The 17,534-nt window shown below is 37.4% G+C and overlaps 1 protein-coding gene and 1 pseudogene across 2 annotated transcripts in view; one reads left to right on the top strand and one right to left on the bottom strand.

Moving 5' to 3' along the window:
• LOC306664130 (high mobility group protein B1-like) overlaps positions 1-17,534 on the bottom strand; it is a 642,241-nt pseudogene that overhangs the window by 190,084 nt on the left and 434,623 nt on the right. The window lies entirely within an intron of this gene.
• Positions 1-17,534, top strand: part of NLN (neurolysin) — a 103,454-nt gene that overhangs the window by 46,127 nt on the left and 39,793 nt on the right. Inside the window, exons 4-6 of the mRNA XM_079144876.1 lie at positions 11,047-11,154; positions 13,426-13,528; positions 14,159-14,319. Of these exons, the coding sequence (XP_079001002.1) occupies positions 11,047-11,154; positions 13,426-13,528; positions 14,159-14,319 (372 nt within the window). The remainder of the gene's footprint in view (positions 1-11,046; positions 11,155-13,425; positions 13,529-14,158; positions 14,320-17,534) is intronic.

Raw genomic sequence — 17,534 nt, 5'->3', positions numbered from 1 at the left:
TGAGTCTCTTGGAGACAGCATTTTGTTGGGTCTTTGCTATGGTTTGGATATGAGGTATCCTCCAAAAGCTCACGTGTAAGACAATTCAAGAAGGTTCAGAGGAGAAATGATTGGGTTTTAAGAGTCTTAACCCAATCAGTGAATTAATCCCCCAGTAGGGATTAACTGAGTGGTAACTGAAGTGGTAGGGTGTGACTGGAGGAAATTGGAATTGGGGCCTAGCTTTAGGGTATATATTTTGTATCTGGAGAGACTCTTTCTCTCTGCTTCCTGATGATGTGAGCTGCTTCCCTCTGCCATACTCTTCCACCATGATGTTCAGTCTCACAGCTAAAAAGCTGACTGAAACAGTCTTGTTTTTTAATCCAGTCTGACAGTCTACGTCTTTTGATTAATGAGTTAGGCTGTTAACATTCAAGGTTATTATTTTATTTTTTTAGTTATCAATGGATTTTTTATTTAATTTATTTATATGTGGTACTAAGTATTGAACCCAGGACCTCACACATGCCAGGTAAGTGCTCTACCACTGAGCCACAACTTCAGCCCCTCATGGTTATTATTGAGATGTGATTTATATTCCTGGTCATTTGGTTTATTTCTGGTTTTTAATTTGACTTACTTTCTCCTTTTTTTTTTTTTTTTTCTTTTGGTGCTGGGGATTGAACCCAGGGCCTTGTGCTCGCAAGGCAAGCACTCTACCAACTGAGCTATATCCCCAGCCCCTTAGTTTCTCCTTTGACTATTCCTTTAGCATAATTCCTCCCTTTGCTGATTTTCACTTTTTTTTTTTTTTCATGCCGTCCTCATGGAAAATTTTGTTGAGACTATTTTGTAGTGCAGGCTTTATAGTAGTGAATTTGTTATCCTGGAAGGTTTTTTACTTCATTGTCTAATCTGAAGCTTAGTTTTGCAGGGTGTAGCATTCTTGGTTGGCATCCATTTTCTTTCAGAAATATATGTTCATATATATTATTTCAGAACTTCCTAGCTTTGAGGTTCTGGATTGAGAAATCAGCTGAGATCCAAATTGGTTTCCCCCATACATAATTTTCTCTCACGACTATTAAGACTCTATCCTTATTCTGTCTGTTAGTTATTCTTATTATAATGTGCCTTGGTGTGGGTCTGCTGTAATTTTGTACATTTGGGGGTCCCATAAACCTCTCGTATTTGATTTTCCATTTCATTCTTTATGTTTGGGAAATTTTCTGATATTATGTCATTGAGAAGATTGTATATTCCTTTGATTTGTATCTCTGTGCCTTCATCTGCCCCAGGAAATCTTAAATTTGGTCTTTTCATGTTATCCTTGGGAGTTCTGTTCATGGTTTCTTATCATCAGCTTATGACAACTTTATTTTCAAGATTATATGTTTTGTCTTCATTGCCTGAGGTTCTGTCTTCTAAGTGTTCTAGTCTATTGTTGGTACTTTTCATTGAATTTTTAATTTGGTTTATTGATTCCTTCATTTTGTGGATTTCTGCTTGATTTCTTTCCAGGATCTCTTATCTCTTTATTGAAGTGATCTTTCACCTCCTGAAATTTATCTCTGATTTCACTCCTTAAATCATCCTTCATGTCGTGCATCAGTTTAACTACCACATCATGACTTCTAAGTTCTCGTTTGGAATAATTTTTTTGTTACTATTCTACCTTCCTTGATTCTTATGAATATTAAAAAGATATGGAAGCCTTGTTACTTGAAATTTTCTTGTCATACTTTTAAATTTTTATATATTTGGAATTAATCCCACTAAATTAGGCAATAAATGCTGCATATAGAGTAGTCTAGCATACCCTAGTGACCTGATAGACATGAGTGTACTCATTACATTTGTGTATTTTGGGGGGCAGGTTCATTTCAGGACTTTATTGTAATGATTTAAGGTAGTTTCAGATTAAGTTCCATAATTTTTCCTCTTTCCAACAGAGCAATTGCTCTCATACATGTGGATTATTGGGTAAACATTCCCAGAATCTTCTAAAGTTTCTGTGAAGGATATATGAGAATAATAAATGCTAACTATTGTTTGTTTTTACATTAAAAGTCATTACATGAATTTATTTACTTTAAAATACCTTCCTTTACAGGCAGTTATTTAGGTGATATTTTTTAAAATGTGGAATGATCAGTGTCAGGTTTCCGCTAAGGTTGGACACTTTAGTAAGTGGTAAACCTCATCGCATTTATAACTAAAGGACAATCAGATATAATCCAAATAATCTATTTCTTTTTCTCTACTGATACTGTAATCAAAATAAGAACCATGATATAATACATAAAGCCTTCATTAAGCTGGATAAATCAGATTAAATTAATATGAATTCAGCAACTTCAGGCATGCTCTACTAAAATAATAGTACTCTGAATAATGCCAAGTTCCCAAGATACCACAAACATAGATAATAATCAAATATAATATAATATTATCCAAGTTGGGTAATTATGAATCGTGGCCTTTACATTCTAGTTTTATTTCATTTCCAAATAATCTAATTTTCTTTCTAGCTCTGTTTTTCACTTAGGATTAATAAACAGAAATGTGAAATTACATTTTACAGTTCTCTGTACAAATCTGTGCCCAGTGAACATTCCAGTCATCCACTGATGCATAACATGTTACCCCAAAAGTTAGCGGCCAAAAATAGCAACAGTCATTTTATTTTCTCTGAGAGTGTCTATTGATCAGGAATCCAGAAGCAGTTTATTTGAGCAGTTCTGATTTGGGGGTCACACATGTAATTACAGACATTGGTGGCTGGTATTGAAGTGGACAGGAGCTGATCAGTGATCTTTTTCTTTGTGTAGTCTCTGGGTACCTTGATCAGCTTGGGTTGTTGTAACAAAGTACCATAGACTGAATACTTAAACAACAGAAATTTGTTTTTTTACAGTTCTGAAGGCTGGAAGCCTGAGATAAGAGAGCCAGATAATCGGGGTTTTATGAGACATCTCTGACTGCCCCTTTCCATGGTGTGCTCACATGACTTTTCCTCAGTATATGCTTGGGGTGTGGGGATGAATATCTGCTCTTCTTTTTATAAGTCTACCAATCCTTTCAAAGTAGGATCCCACCCCTTTGACCTCATTTAAAAATTACCTCCTAAAAGCCCATCTCCAAATAGAGTCACACTGGGGTTTAGGGCTTCAACAAATGAATTTTGAGAGAACTCAGTTCAGTCCATTACAAAGGAAATATTCGAGTAATCTCTTTATGTGGGTTAATTGGGGCTTCTTCCCACATAACAGCATTAGTGTGGAAGGACTTCCATACTGGAGACCCAGGTCCCCCATACAAGTATGCCAGAAAACCACATAGAATCTGCTTTGTGTTTTATGACCTGTCTCAGTTGTCACATAGCTTCACTTCTGCCCTACTGCATGCTATATTAGCGGATACTATAGCTTGGATCTTGAAAGTCCTCCAAAGTCCCATGTGTTGAGAGCTTAGTTCCCAACTTGTGGCAATATTGAGCAGTGGAATCTTTAGGAAGTGGGGCCTTGTGGAAGGAAGTTAGGTCATTGGGGGCATGCCCTTGAAGGAGATATTGGTATCCTGGCTCCTTCCATTCTCTCTCTTTACTTCCCAGACACCATGAGGTAAACAAATTTACTCCACTACGCACTCTTCACCATGATAAACTTCTTTGCCAAAGGCCCAAAAAACAATAGAGCCAAGCAACCATGGACTGAAACTTCTGAAACTAGAGGCCAGAATAAACTTCATCTACTTAATAAGTTGATTTACTAGGGTTTTTTGGCACAACAACAGAAAGTTAGCACAGAAGACTAGTCACTGCGCTGTGCCCAGATTTAAGGAATACCACATCTCAGCCTGGGGAGTATCAATTAATTTGCAGTCATGTATTTAAAACTTCCAAAATAAGTAGTTTGTTGACTAAATGGATAGAAGAAATCATAATAGAACATAAGACTAACCAGTGTGCTGTGGTCTTAGTTCCCTCCCCGCTGATGGGTGACTTGTAATACTTCTTTACATCTGTATAGCAATACAGCTGATTTAACCTTTACACCCACCTTGTGAGGTAACCCTTTTTGTAAATAGAGAAATGGAAGCTCAGAAATGGAAACCTACCAAGAGCCACAGAAATGATTGGTAAATGCTTACCAGGCATCATGTAGACTTTATATTAATTCCTACCTCAAAGGATGGAGATATTTTGTTTGATTCTCTTTTGACCCTCTGGCAGAAAACTTGGTACAGAGGAAGGATTAAATATGTTCATAAAACTAAAGTGAGAAACAAGATAGTGGCAAGTTTGGAAAACAGGCCTTCAGTAATTGGGGCTGGAACATGAGCTGTTGGATCTCTTATGATAAATAGAAAAAGAATTCCTAAAGCATTAAGATCTTAAAATTCTAAAGTTTAAAGCTTCTAGAAGTTTATATAGGATGATATCTTTATGATATCTGGGCAGGGATGTGTATTTCTTAAATAAGACACGAGAAGTACTATGACATACAAGATTAACAGGCTTGACTACCTTAAAATAAAGAACTTCTGATCACAACATGAAAAGACAAATACTAAAAAAAGAAAATTGCAAAACACTTCACTAGTAAAGCATTCTACAATATATAAAGAACTACTACAATCAAAAACAGAGACATCCCAGTGGAAAGATGTACACAGATGACATGAAGAGATAGTTCAGAAGAACCACAAATGTCAATTAAACATGTTAAAAGATGTTCAGCCTCATTAATAATCAGGGAAATGCAAATTACCTCAATAAGTTGCTATTTTTCACTCACAAGATGAGCAAAAATAATAAGTGTTTTGATCAGTGGGAATGTTCATTTACTGCTAGTACAAACATAATTAGTTAAAAATGGTAATAACTAATTTGGAGAAAACATTAGTATTATAAAGCTGATCCTAAATTCTCTACAACCTATTTGCACTGCCCAACTCTGCCTCAGTATTTACCCAGAGATGCTTTTGCATATATTTATAGATGCAGTTGGACAAATGTTCATAGCAACATTGTAACAAAACACTGAAATAACCCATATTTCCATCAGCAACAAAATGGATCAATCAAATGTGTTACATTTATTCAATGGAATATTTTATAGCATTGAAATGAAGAAACTAGCAACCATGGAACAATATGTCTCAATCTTAGTAACAATGAAAGAAAGAAATTGCTGTGTGCAGCACATTGCACATATATACATATATATATATGCATATTTTTAAGAGCATTATAGTTATATATAGTAGTTGGGTACATTTTGACAAAATCATACATGTAAGGAATTTGATTTCAGTCCCTGTTACCCCCTTTTTTCCATTCCCTCCTCCTTGCCCCTATTTTTCTTCTGGGCTCTACTGATTTTCTTTTTGCTCGTTTATTTATTTTTGATCATATACATGAATAAATTCCCTTTGGTACACTTATATATGCATATAACATGATTTTGTTCAATTCATTCCATATTTCCTCTCCTTTCTCATCCTTGCTCCCTCCCTGATTCTCCTACTCCACCAGTATGATGTCATTTTATAAAGCTCAGAACTAAACAAGATATACATAAAGTGGTAAAAAAGGACAAAATGTTTATCATAAAATTATTTTGTATAGGTTCCCAGTTGTCTTAATAAATGCAAAGAGCATTGTTAATGTCCTGAATCTTAAGTGAAGAATGTATTTAATTTGTTCCTATAATTTACATATACATAATTTTATTCATTTGTGGATATCAAATATTTCATTAAAATTAAAATACTAAATGAATACTTTATTCCACAAAAGGAAAAGAAAACAAGGATTTCTCCATTTGGCTGGAAAATGCCCAAATGTCAAAAGCCACCAAATGGCCATAGGTCTTGGTGTTTTACAGTTCTGAGGAAGGCTTCTCAATCATTAAGTTATAAAAAACAACAAAAATCAAAGAAAGTTTCGTACATGCAATCTCTAGCCATATTAGTGAGAAAATGTACATGTCTTTAATCCAGACATATTTTATTACTACTAAATAATAAATGCACAAGAGAAATTCTTTGGGAAAATAAAGGCTGAATTATGCAAGCTAAGTTTGTGAAATAGAAAGACCTATTGTAATATTGTTTATATTTTTTCAGAGCTATAGGCCAACTGGAGATTTAAAAGGGGAAGTTTTAATGTTAGTGCTGATGAATAGGTCATGGGATTAAGAATAGATGCTTGCTTTCTTTGTTTTGTTTTGTTTTGTTTTGTTTTTGTGGTGCTGGGGATTAAGCCCAGCATACTGAGCAGGTGTGCTACCACTGAACTATGCCCCCAGGCCAACTGTGGATGCTTTTAAGCATTATGTGATCTCTCCTATGCCACCAACACTGGAGGCCCAGTGTCCCAAATTAATACAAGAACTGGTACCTTAAAACCATGCCCAAAGAAATAAAAATCCAACTCAATTTCATTTATAATTTAATTCCTTTTATTTACCATGCTTTCTTGGGATTTTTTTTTTTCTTCCACATTTTTTGTTGGTACATTATAGTTTGGGATTTGTTGTTACATATTTGTACATGCACACAGTATAACAATATAACTTGGCCAATATCACTCCCCAGCACTTCCTTCTTCCCTCCCTACCTACTTTCTTGGTTTTGAAATATGTAATTGTAGTCATTCTTCATAATTAATACTACTGAACCTTGTAAGTTTGTCAGGCCTCTAAAAGCCTGGGGATCCAGATGTAAGCATCAACCACCACGGCTTAGCTTCCCCGTTGACCCAGTGCCCCCATTTTTGTGCCTCCACTTTGTCCAAGTACTTAATCTCTTTTTTTCTCACACTACGTGATATTGACCTCACCTGCTAATAGATCTTTTTTCCCCCTTCATATGACTTAAAGCACCTCAAGAATATTTGGCTTTATTTCCCTGGTGTCTGACATAAACAGGAGCTCAGTAAATGTACATTGAATGAAATCAAACTAGCCCCCAATAAAATGTGTCTTCCTGCAGTGTGGTGCCCCACATCAGTGTCTTTCCGACTGGCTCACAGACAAACCATGAATTCTGGATGGCATATTGATTCAGTAGTCAGCCAGGAGGGCCTTCTTCTGCATCCCTCTAGTCCAGGAATGAAATAGTAGGATAAAAATCTAACAATAAATGTCATGAATTGGAGCGGCGTGTCAGGGGGACACAGAAGAAAAAGGAAACTGAACTGCAAATAAACAAGTAAACAAGTTATTTCCCTATTTTGGCTTTTGAAATAGACTCCAATAGCACAATCGAATGTCTTTATATTTCCTTAGCCAATTCAAAGTTTGTGAATTCATTTTTAAATGATATTCAGAGGAAGGGGCAGTCTCAATCTTCAGAGTTCTTTCAACAATATTGTAATTTCTACTTTGTATACATAGTATGCACAATATGAAAAATCTCATGGAAATAATGTCTTTACCTATGTACATTAGTGTTTTAGTCAGATTTTTTTTTTCACTGCTGTGACTTAAAGGACCCAATCAATACAATTGTAAAGGAGGAAAAGTTTATTTGAGAACTCACAGTTTCAGAGGTCATAGTGCATAGACAACAGGCTCCATTCCTCAGGGCTCAAAGTGAGGCAGGACATCATGGCAAAAGAGTGTGGCAGAGGGAACCCATTCACATGGTGATCTAGCAGCTGAGAGAGGGGCCTTCACTTGCCAGATACAAACACATACCCCAAAGCCACGCCCCAGTTCCCAAGCACACCCTGCCACCTCTGTTACCACTCAGTTAATCCCTATCAGGACATTAATTCACTGATTGGGTTAAGACTCTCACAACCCAATCATTTCTCCTCTGAACCTTCTTACATTGTCTCACACATGAGCTTTCAGGGGCCACCACATCTAAAACTGGAAATATGAAGATCTTGTGAAAAAAAAAAAAAAGGACAGAGTCAGGGGAACAAAAGGTGGGAAGGAGTGGGGAAAATGAAGAAAATTCTCATTTTTTATTATAAAGTTTTTGTTTTGTTAGTTGTAGATGGACATTAATACCTTTATTTTATTTACTTATCTTTATGTGGTTCTGAGGCCCCAACCCAGAGCCTCACATGTACTATGCAAGCACTGTACCACTGAGCTACAACCCAGCCCTATTTTGAAGTTTTAATGAGTGATAAAGCTTTAAGGATGGTCATGGATTCATGTGACACATTGGAAAAGGCAGTAAACTGAGAATTTGAAGAATTTACCTTCTTTCATTTTTACCATTAGAAAGCTCTATGATCTTGGGAAGATCATTTAACCTCATTTTCTTGCCTGTAAAATGAGTATGTAAGCATACCTGTGAGGTAGGGGATGGGCAGAACATATTAACACATTTACATAAAAGCTCTTGTTATAGGAGGAAGTTAAAGGGGAAATACATCTTGTCACCACAGAGGTTAAAATAAGGGTGCTTACTGTCAGATCATTAAGTTTAATAAAAACTACTACAGAGAACTTTAGCCATCCCCAGACAAACTTACCCTATGAGCCTGTGGCCCAGTTCAGATTCAAGGGGAGAAATCCTTGTTCAGGAAGGAAGGTATGATGACAGCAAAGCAGTCTGGAAATGTTTCCAGTTCCCTCTAAGAAGATCCCTGGAGGGTAATTCTGACCTTGCCTGGAGATCATAAAGGAGAGTGTTATCATGATGGGCTCTGGAATAGGAATGTGCATAAGAAGTGCATTTTAGAACTGCCTCACTCCTTCCAGAAAGCTTCAGAGATTGCCTGAAACCTCAATTTGACTAGCAAGCTGTGTTTGTTATAATTGAGTCAGATGTTTAAGCATCATTTTTGTGATAAGTATTTCAGTATTTTAATTAGTCATATAAAAGATTTTTTAGTTGTTAATGGACCTTTATTCTATTTATTTATTTTTATGCATGCTGAGACTCAAACCCAGTGCCTTACACATGCTAGACAAACTGTCTACCACTGAGCCACAACCCCAGCCCCTAATTAGTCACATTTTAATTGACCCTAATTCATGACTGATTTTTCTCAGAATATCCTTCCACCTATTTGTACCTGAATCACCTGTTTTGAGAGTAAGTGGTTTTTCTTTTAATCCAGACTGTGAATTTTGGGTATCCTAAATACATTTCCAGGCTTTCTGAAATAGCTCCCCTGCTACCTGCAGATAGGCAAGTTTAGGCCTACCCACTGTGAGGGCTCATCATGATCAAGCACAGCTGTGGAGTGGGAATTCTGCTTATGGCAACTAGTGAGGTTTTGTGATGAGACTACATCTCAAGCTTAGAGTGAAATGTGACCCAGGAGCCCAAGTGCCTATGTAGCTGTCCAGCTGCATGCTTCAGCTTCTCACAGGCTGGCCCTGCGCTCTGTGTCTCCACCTACTCACCTGGGTCCTTAACATCTTGCCTAGCTCTTGCCAGGCCCTTCACACCAGGGATTCCTCCTCCACATACACATAGCTACCGCCTGGATTCTCCCAGCCACACAACTTACAGTATTGTACTGTCTAGAGACTCCTGTTGCCATGCCTCACACTTCAGGACAGACTTCCTGGCGCTATTAAAGCCAGCCTAGATGAACCCAAGTTAATCACATCCGCAACAACACTGTGATTTGAACTGCTGGCCATCCCTGAGGGAGCCAGCCCATAGCCCAGTTATCTCCCTGGACATTTTGGGTTTCTTCCCACTGTAGACACCTGCTGCTAGCATGTCAATAGGTGCCAGTACCACCTAGGGAGGGTTCCAACTTCAGTCATGCCAGCATGCTCACAAATTCTAAAGGGACACAAAAGGAGGTTATGGAAAAAGAAGTCTTAACAATTCTTTGCCTTCACTGAGGATAAACTCAGAGGAAACTTTGAGTGCTTTAGTACTTTGACACAAATTATTTATTAGTAGACAAAGTGAAATCGTTTGCTCTCCTAAGTGGTACCCCCAGTTAAAATACAACTGTATTTACCTGCTGCAACAAAATATTTTAAAAATCACATAATTATTGCAGCTTGAGTCTAGCATCAGCAACCTAAAATATGGCCTTTAAAGCTAAATGCAGTCTTTGTAAAGACTAATTAGCTGGAAAATTAGGAATGCTCAAGGATGAACAGTCCAGGTCTTTCATGGAGAGAGTATCCAGCTAATGGGAGGTCAGTAAGGCTCCAGTGACAGAAGGCATTCTTTGGCTGTCAACCAGACTGAATCCATTACACCTGCTAAATCTCTCTGGAGTCTGTTTCCTGCTAGGGACCACTAACTGACCAGTCATCCAGATGTGCCATGAGTGTTCCGACACCTATTTTGAAGAAATGTGGGTTTTTTATTACCTTACTGTAGCTGGAGGAAATTTCCATTCTCCTCCAGGGCCCTCTGTTCTTTGGGTGAGTGTGGTATTGCTGCTTAGAGATTTAAATTCACCAGCAGCTTTCCCCCTCTTTGTGCAGTACTGACTCATTTTCCCCAGGCACTTGTTCCTATGCAGCTTGTTGTAGTCCCTTGATCTCTCTTGCCAAGTGACAGGAAGGCATTTGTGAAGTATTGGAAGTCTTTTACTGGAGTTTTATCCAGCTGTCCTTGTTTGGTATTTTGGCAAAAGAGCCCCACTCTGCATTTGTCCCATTATTTCTATTCCTGCCTTTCAAGTGGAACCAGGTTAGCAAATGATAGAAAATTAAATCCAGATCATCTGTGATAAGAAGTGTGTGTTTTTTTTGTTTGTTTGTTTGTTTGTTTTTTTTTTTTTTTTTTTAGGACCACTTGATCATAAAGAATGCTCAGAATGAGAGTATGCAAATGCTTCTATTATCACACCTTCCAGTGGTACAGGCACTCTTGATTCTGAGGCAAGGCAAGAAAATTCTGGTTAGCTTTTTATTTATTCAATTTTTCTGTTTTAAATGAGCAAGAAGCTCACTGAAGCATAAAAGAAATTATGTCTTTAAAAGAGCCCGCCTTATAATCACCTATGTGCTTCACAGCCCAACAGAGATGATGAATAAATTTGCTTTGGCGTCATAGTTTATAATTTACCCATGCACTTGCAATAGAAATGGTTGTCACGCTTATTAATTTCAGGAAACTTGTGATTTGGAAAAGATAAAGCCTGAAGCCAGACGATACTTGGAAAAGTCAGTTAAAATGGGAAAAAGGAACGGACTCCATCTTCCAGAACAAGTACAAAACGTAAGTCTATGTTTCTTTTTCTTATTGGGAACAAAATGAATAAATAAAATACAATAGAAACAAGGAAATAGGGAAGCAGTGGGTTGTAATAAAATAACCCATAATCCAGATGCATTTACAATGTGTTTGGTATTCAGTGTTTTAAATCCTGTTAACGTCATGGTGACTGACAAACAACTAATAATTGTTTTTAAATTCTGACCAAGTTTTATTTGTTTTATGTGTGTTGGGCTTATTTCCCCTGCTCTATTTTATATTCTTTTTGGTTTGAGATCTTAATAGTCAGTTTATATGCTCTCTCCCTTGGACATACAGATACAGAGCACTGGTAATAAACTCCTTATTGATGGAGGGTTTTAAAACCAGCACTTTGGACTGGAGCACAGTGTGATTAATATATGCCCGTTTTAGGAAGAGAGATTAGCTGCTGAAAAGTGCTTCTAAAACTTTTCTTTTGTCTAAGGCCAGTCCTTCCAGGTTCAGAACTAAACTTGGCTGCAGTTTTAACCTCATTTTTCTTATACAGGAAATATAATTCAGATTTATTTCCAGGTCAGTGTTCTAGAGAGCAGACCTGGAAATAAGTTTGAAAGAAATCCAACCCAAATGTCGTCATGGTAGATATAACTGAAGGCACCACTAAGACGTGTACACTTCTGCCACCTCAGTGCCCTTTGATCACCTTGTGTCCTCTTCATCCTCAGTAGAGGAGAAAGAGGATCAGTTGGCTTGCCTGACCCTTTGCCTTCCTGACCAATCCTCAGTTCTGCATGGGGTATGAAAACTACAAGAGTACGGTGTGTTTAGTTGCAGCTAACAAAATCCTCTTTAAAACAATAGATGATATTAGTCATTTGTGTACCTGGAAGATGCAGAGGTAAATGGGCTTCATAGGTTAGTTGAATCTAGATGAATAGTGTTGCCATTGCCTCCTGATTTTTGTAATCTCTACCCTGTTTTCTTTAGTATCAGTGTTATCCAGAGACACTTCCTTTCATTACTAAAGTGGCTGAAAACTCCTTCATCCAGAAGGACATTGGGAAGCCCCCATAAAACCTTCCTTCATGTCTTGGTGACCCACAGTGGATCTTGAGCCTAATCTTCAATCCCTCTTCAGACACTGATGCTTCTCATCAATGCCACACTTCAAGAACTAGTGTGGTTTAAGTAAATTCCATTATCCAGCATTGTCTAAAGAATAGGACATATTAATAAAATTATTTTATGTTTTTTCTTGTAAATTGCTTATCACTTCCTTGGATCTCCCACCTAGTACTTTTCTACAAATGTTAGTCAGAGGAATGCCAGGCTTGGGTTATCTGAACAAGGCACTACTGCAAGGGAGATACAGTAATTACTTCACCTTTGTAGGCGATACACCCCTGGAACTTCAGATAGGATCAAAGGGGAAGTGGTGGAAGGGGAATTGGAAAGACAAAATATCCCAAGGAAAGCACTGAACAATATGTGTTAAGGCAGTAGTCTCAAAATTATTGTGCACTGGAATTACCTGCAGGGCTTGTTGAAACTCTAGTTATAGCACCGTTCTCCCAAGAATTAGCTTTTCAGTAGGTTTAATGTAGGGTCTTGCATTTCTAACAAGTTCCCAGTTGATGTATCGTTGTTAGAAGAATGGGACAGAGTAATACAGTTCTTCTTGTGTTTCCCTTCTTACTGCTTCATTTGTTCTCCCACCTAATACTTTTAATGCAAATGTTAGGGTTTATAAGTCACCTTTGTTTGGAAATGCTCTGTAAAACTAAGATATTACCTTTCTTCCAAAGCAACCTTAGAATTAATTCCTCAGTACTTATCTGTTAGTTTGCTTCAGCACCAGATCCTGATTACTAAATTAAATGATTAAAATTGGAAAAGATCAGAAATATATTTAATGGTAATGGGCTACTACTAGATTTGTTCATTCACCAAGGATCTATTTATTGTGTGTGCACAATGTACCAGATGATACTTTTATTATAACTTTTATTACGATTATTTAATCTGTTTAATTCTTCAAATTTACAAGTAATTTCTAATGCACCACCAAACTTGCCTTTCTGTTGGCACTGCACACAGGCACCCACAGGCAAAAGAGAAAAGACGGCCAGCACCTGCTTTCCCATGCACATCTCAAAGAAAGTACTTCCTGAGGGTTAGATACCAAATCCAGTCTGCATATAAGAGTGAAATTTACTTGACCAATGGAGATAAAAATGAAAGTTGTTTTTAATTTTTTACTGCTAATGCTATATATGTATTTCTGCATTTCAGGAAATCAAATCAATGAAGAAAAAAATGAGTGAGCTATGTATTGACTTTAACAAAAATCTCAATGAGGATGATACTTTCCTGGTATTTTCCAAGGCTGAACTTGGTAAAATTCTGTTATTTTTCTAGATCTAAGCATGTAATTTAGGCAAATAATGTCACCTCACAGTTTGCTATGCTTTCCAGAGTTAAAATCAGAGTTAAAAAAAAAATCCAGTACCTAGCCCCATCACCCCTCCTACAAAAACAACAGAAACAACAAAATTAGACTTTAGGCTAATAAGGATGTATACTATTTCTAGAGACAGTCCAGAGGATATTTTATAATTTTTCCCCATAATCTTTCTTAGTAATTTGTGCTGGTGTTTAACAGCCTTCAAAGCCTTGAACTTTTTTCTACCTTGCAGTGTTCCCTGCATTGTCACTTAAACTAGTCTCTTAATCTGGAAGTCTCTTAGTCTTCCTTGGCTTAATTTTTTCTATTCTCCATGAAAACGCCATCTGCACAGGTGCACTGGAGCCTATTCATAATTTGAATTACCATCTCATGAGCCACCTGGCCTCTCACCACTACCCCTATTCCAACAAAATCAAAATGATTTTATAGGGATTGTCATATTTTACTTGAATTTCAATTATTCCACCAAATTCCTAGAGCACTTAAAGGCACCATGCCAAAACTAAATAACTAGTAATGAGTGGAAAAAGTGATGTATGAGAAAATGATTTTTTGCAGGTGCTCTTCCTGATGATTTCATTGACAGTTTAGAAAAGACAGATGATGACAAGTATAAAATTACCTTAAAATATCCACACTATTTTCCTGTCATGAAGAAATGTTGTGTCCCCGAAACCAGAAGGAAGATGGAAATGGCTTTTAATACAAGATGCAAAGAGGTATTATAAATGTTTGTCTTTCTTTTGTTTTTAATATAAGATTTTTAGGAAAAGGTTTTCTTCGTTTACCAATATTGAATTCAGCTCAGAGGCAATATTCCTATTTGTGAATGTATTGTGCCTTTAATTCCCCAGGCCTACAAGACCTTTAGGTTTGCCTCAGTGGAACCTTCTTTGTATGGCCACAGACTAAGCTGTTCTGGTAAAAATAGAATGGGTGACATAAACTAGAAGTTGTATTCCTCTCCCAAGTGAGCAGTCCAGGGCTAGTAAAATATATCTCCTTCCTTTTTTTAGTTTGTTTTTTTAGTTTTTTTTTCTTTTAGTTTTTTTTTTTTTTTTTTTTTTTTTTTTGTTTGTTTTTAATTTTGGGTGGTCACGGTACTTTTACTTTATTTTTCTGTGGTGCTGAGGATCGAACCCAGGGCCTCACACATGCTAGGCAAGCACGCTGCCACTGAACCACAACCCCAGCCCATCTCTCCTTCCTTAACAATTGACTTCCAATATCATTCCTAGAAATGATTATTCCCCAGCCTATTGGAAAGGTGGGAGAAAGAGAGTATAGGCTAGGACCTAGAAGTGACATACATCAACTCCTTTCACATCCCATTAATTCAGGTTTCATCCTGTAGCTATCTCTAGATGCACAGGAAGCTGAGATGTAATCTTTTGTTGACAACCATTTGTTCATCTTAGAGGGTTTTATTATTAAAAGGAAGTAGAAATGGATTCTTAGCCAACTAGCATGTTCCACCTTTGTCTGTTCCTGCTAACCACAAGTACCCTTTTTTTCATAGCACCATTTGTCAGTTCCCATCCAGTTATTGCCTTGAGCTCAAAGACCAAGATCTCTGTGTGACACAGTCCTCCCCAGTGATAGCTTCTCATGATCTAGCAGTCTGTGAAAGGAAAGACATTTTATCTTCTGCCTTACCCCATCTGCATCCCAGTGGTAGAACAGGAACAGAATAATCGTGCTTAAAAGAGAGAGAGAGAGAGAGAGAGAGAGAGAGAGAGAGAGAGAGAGAGAGAGAGAGAAACCCTCCCATTTGGAAAAGGAAGAGTGGTAAACATAGCAGACATAGCAGTTTTCAAAAACTGAGTGGCAAAAATTAGGATTCCACGTTCTGGTGAAGTTCCTTGAATGTATTTGGGTCTGCCCTCTTCTTCCTTTATTAATGATACTCAGTGGTCTCAGGTTTTGCCTACAGGGAGTTCTTTCTTAAATATTATCTTCCATGAACATATCTTAGGGAATTGCTAGTTCCAGTATGAAGTGTATACTCGTGCCAATTTGAAGAGTTAGGGTTGCTTTAGGAGTCAAATAACCATAGGACTAAGCCAGTCTTATATCATCCTGGTAATAAAATTCCTTCAAAACCTTCATTTTTCCTCAGTTTTCTTCCATAATAACTATACCAAAGAGTTTTTTGCTTTTGACCATAATTCCTGCCAGATCTTGCATGCTGACTTGTGTATTTTGTCCATCCCGCTTTTCTTCAATTTAATGGAATCTGTTTTGGAGCCTTTGGAAAAGCAACTTAAGAAGGAAGTATTCTCAAATTAATCTGCAGTTCAGTCACTCCGAGTGACATTCTTTTCTCCTGATGTTAGAAACACAGAGCAATTGGCTTTTCCAGCCATCTAAAACCCAGATGATAGACTATAGCAGAAACTTCCTTAGTAGAATTCTTTCCCTTTCATTTTGGCAAATCGGACAATACTCACATGAGCTCATCTCTCTCATGTGTTCTTTTCAAAAGCAACCTATACCAACAAATATGCCAACATTACTAGTTTTCCCAAACAGTTCCTTTGGAGCTAAGACCTAGTAGGTGCATGGCTTACCTTCTAAGTTACAGCAAACAACAGTTTTAACAAATGTTCTGTGTGATATAGTAAGGACCACTAGCTTCCCAGCCGGGTGAATGGAAAAGTCTGTGCCCTCACCTTCCATTCTGGTACATTTTTTCATTTTCTTATAGGAGCATCCTGTTCCTGCCACCAGTCTGTGTCAAGGTGCAGGCTAAGCAGCTTTACAGAAGTCAGTCAGAAGCACAGTGACTTAAATAAGATAAAAGTTATTTCTTCCCAGAAACTAAATTAGAGGTTACCAGGGAATGAAGAAGCAACCCTGAGGAGTTACTGTTAATGGTTACAGCATTTCTGTTTAAGGTAATGAGAAAGTTTTGGAAACAGATAATGGTAATGGTTGCACAACAGAGTGAATATAATTAATGCTGCTAAATTGGAAATTGGACACTTAATAAATGGTTAAAATAGAATGAGGAGTGGTGGTACCAGCAACTAGAGAAAGCAGGAAGATCACAAATTCAAGGCCAGCCTTGACAACTTGGTGAGACCTTGTTTGAAATAAAAAAGAAGGGTTAGGAATGTAGCTCAGTGGTAAAGCAATCCCGGGTTCAATTCCCAGTACTAGAAAATAATTATATGTATATTTCTTTGTAAGCTACTGTCATCCTCAGTGTATGACTTGCAGAGTCCTTGTTGTTACCTTCCTTCCACAGCTAGCAAGGCAAGCATCTACCAAGAGATGACCCATCTGAGCATGATGGTGCATGCCTATAATCCCAGCTGCTCAAGAGACTGAGGCAAGAGGATAGCAAGTTCAAAGCCAGCCCAAACTTAGTGAGACCCTCAGCAACTTAGAAAGACCCTGTCTCAAAATAAAAAATAAAAAGGGCTGGGGGTGTGGCGCAATGGTTAAGTACCCATGGGTTCTGTCCTCAGTACCCAAAAAACAAAAAAGAAGGGAGAGAAAGAGATAACCTAGAAATTTCACTCATCGTCTCATTTACATTGCATTGTCCCAGTAAGTTTTGCATGGCCACAAGCAGATTTAGAAAAGGTAGCTGGGTAACCATGTGTTTATCAAAAACTCTGTTAATAAAAGGAAGAATGAGAGAATAGGTATTGGTAGAAATTTGACAATCTGAAGAAAAGATGTGGGGAAATGAAAAAGATGAAAGAAGAATTCAAACAAGTTTATAATATGGAGAATTACACTAGGTGTACGTCTCTTATCCAAGCTTCCGCCCTGGTTCTAAAATACTAATAATTATAACAGATAACTATATAGTGTTTGCTCTTATAGCAGGCATTTTTCTAAGTTCTTCACATATATTCTTATTTAAATCTTCATGTTTACCTTATAATGAGTTGAGGAAAATGAATGAGAAAGCTGAGCCTCA

This window comes from Sciurus vulgaris, assembly GCF_902686455.1.
Source record: "Sciurus vulgaris genome assembly, chromosome: 6".
In the NCBI taxonomy this organism is placed as follows: domain Eukaryota; kingdom Metazoa; phylum Chordata; class Mammalia; order Rodentia; family Sciuridae; genus Sciurus; species Sciurus vulgaris.
Note: the sequence above shows the minus strand (reverse complement) of the source record. Positions and strands in the feature narration are given on the sequence as shown.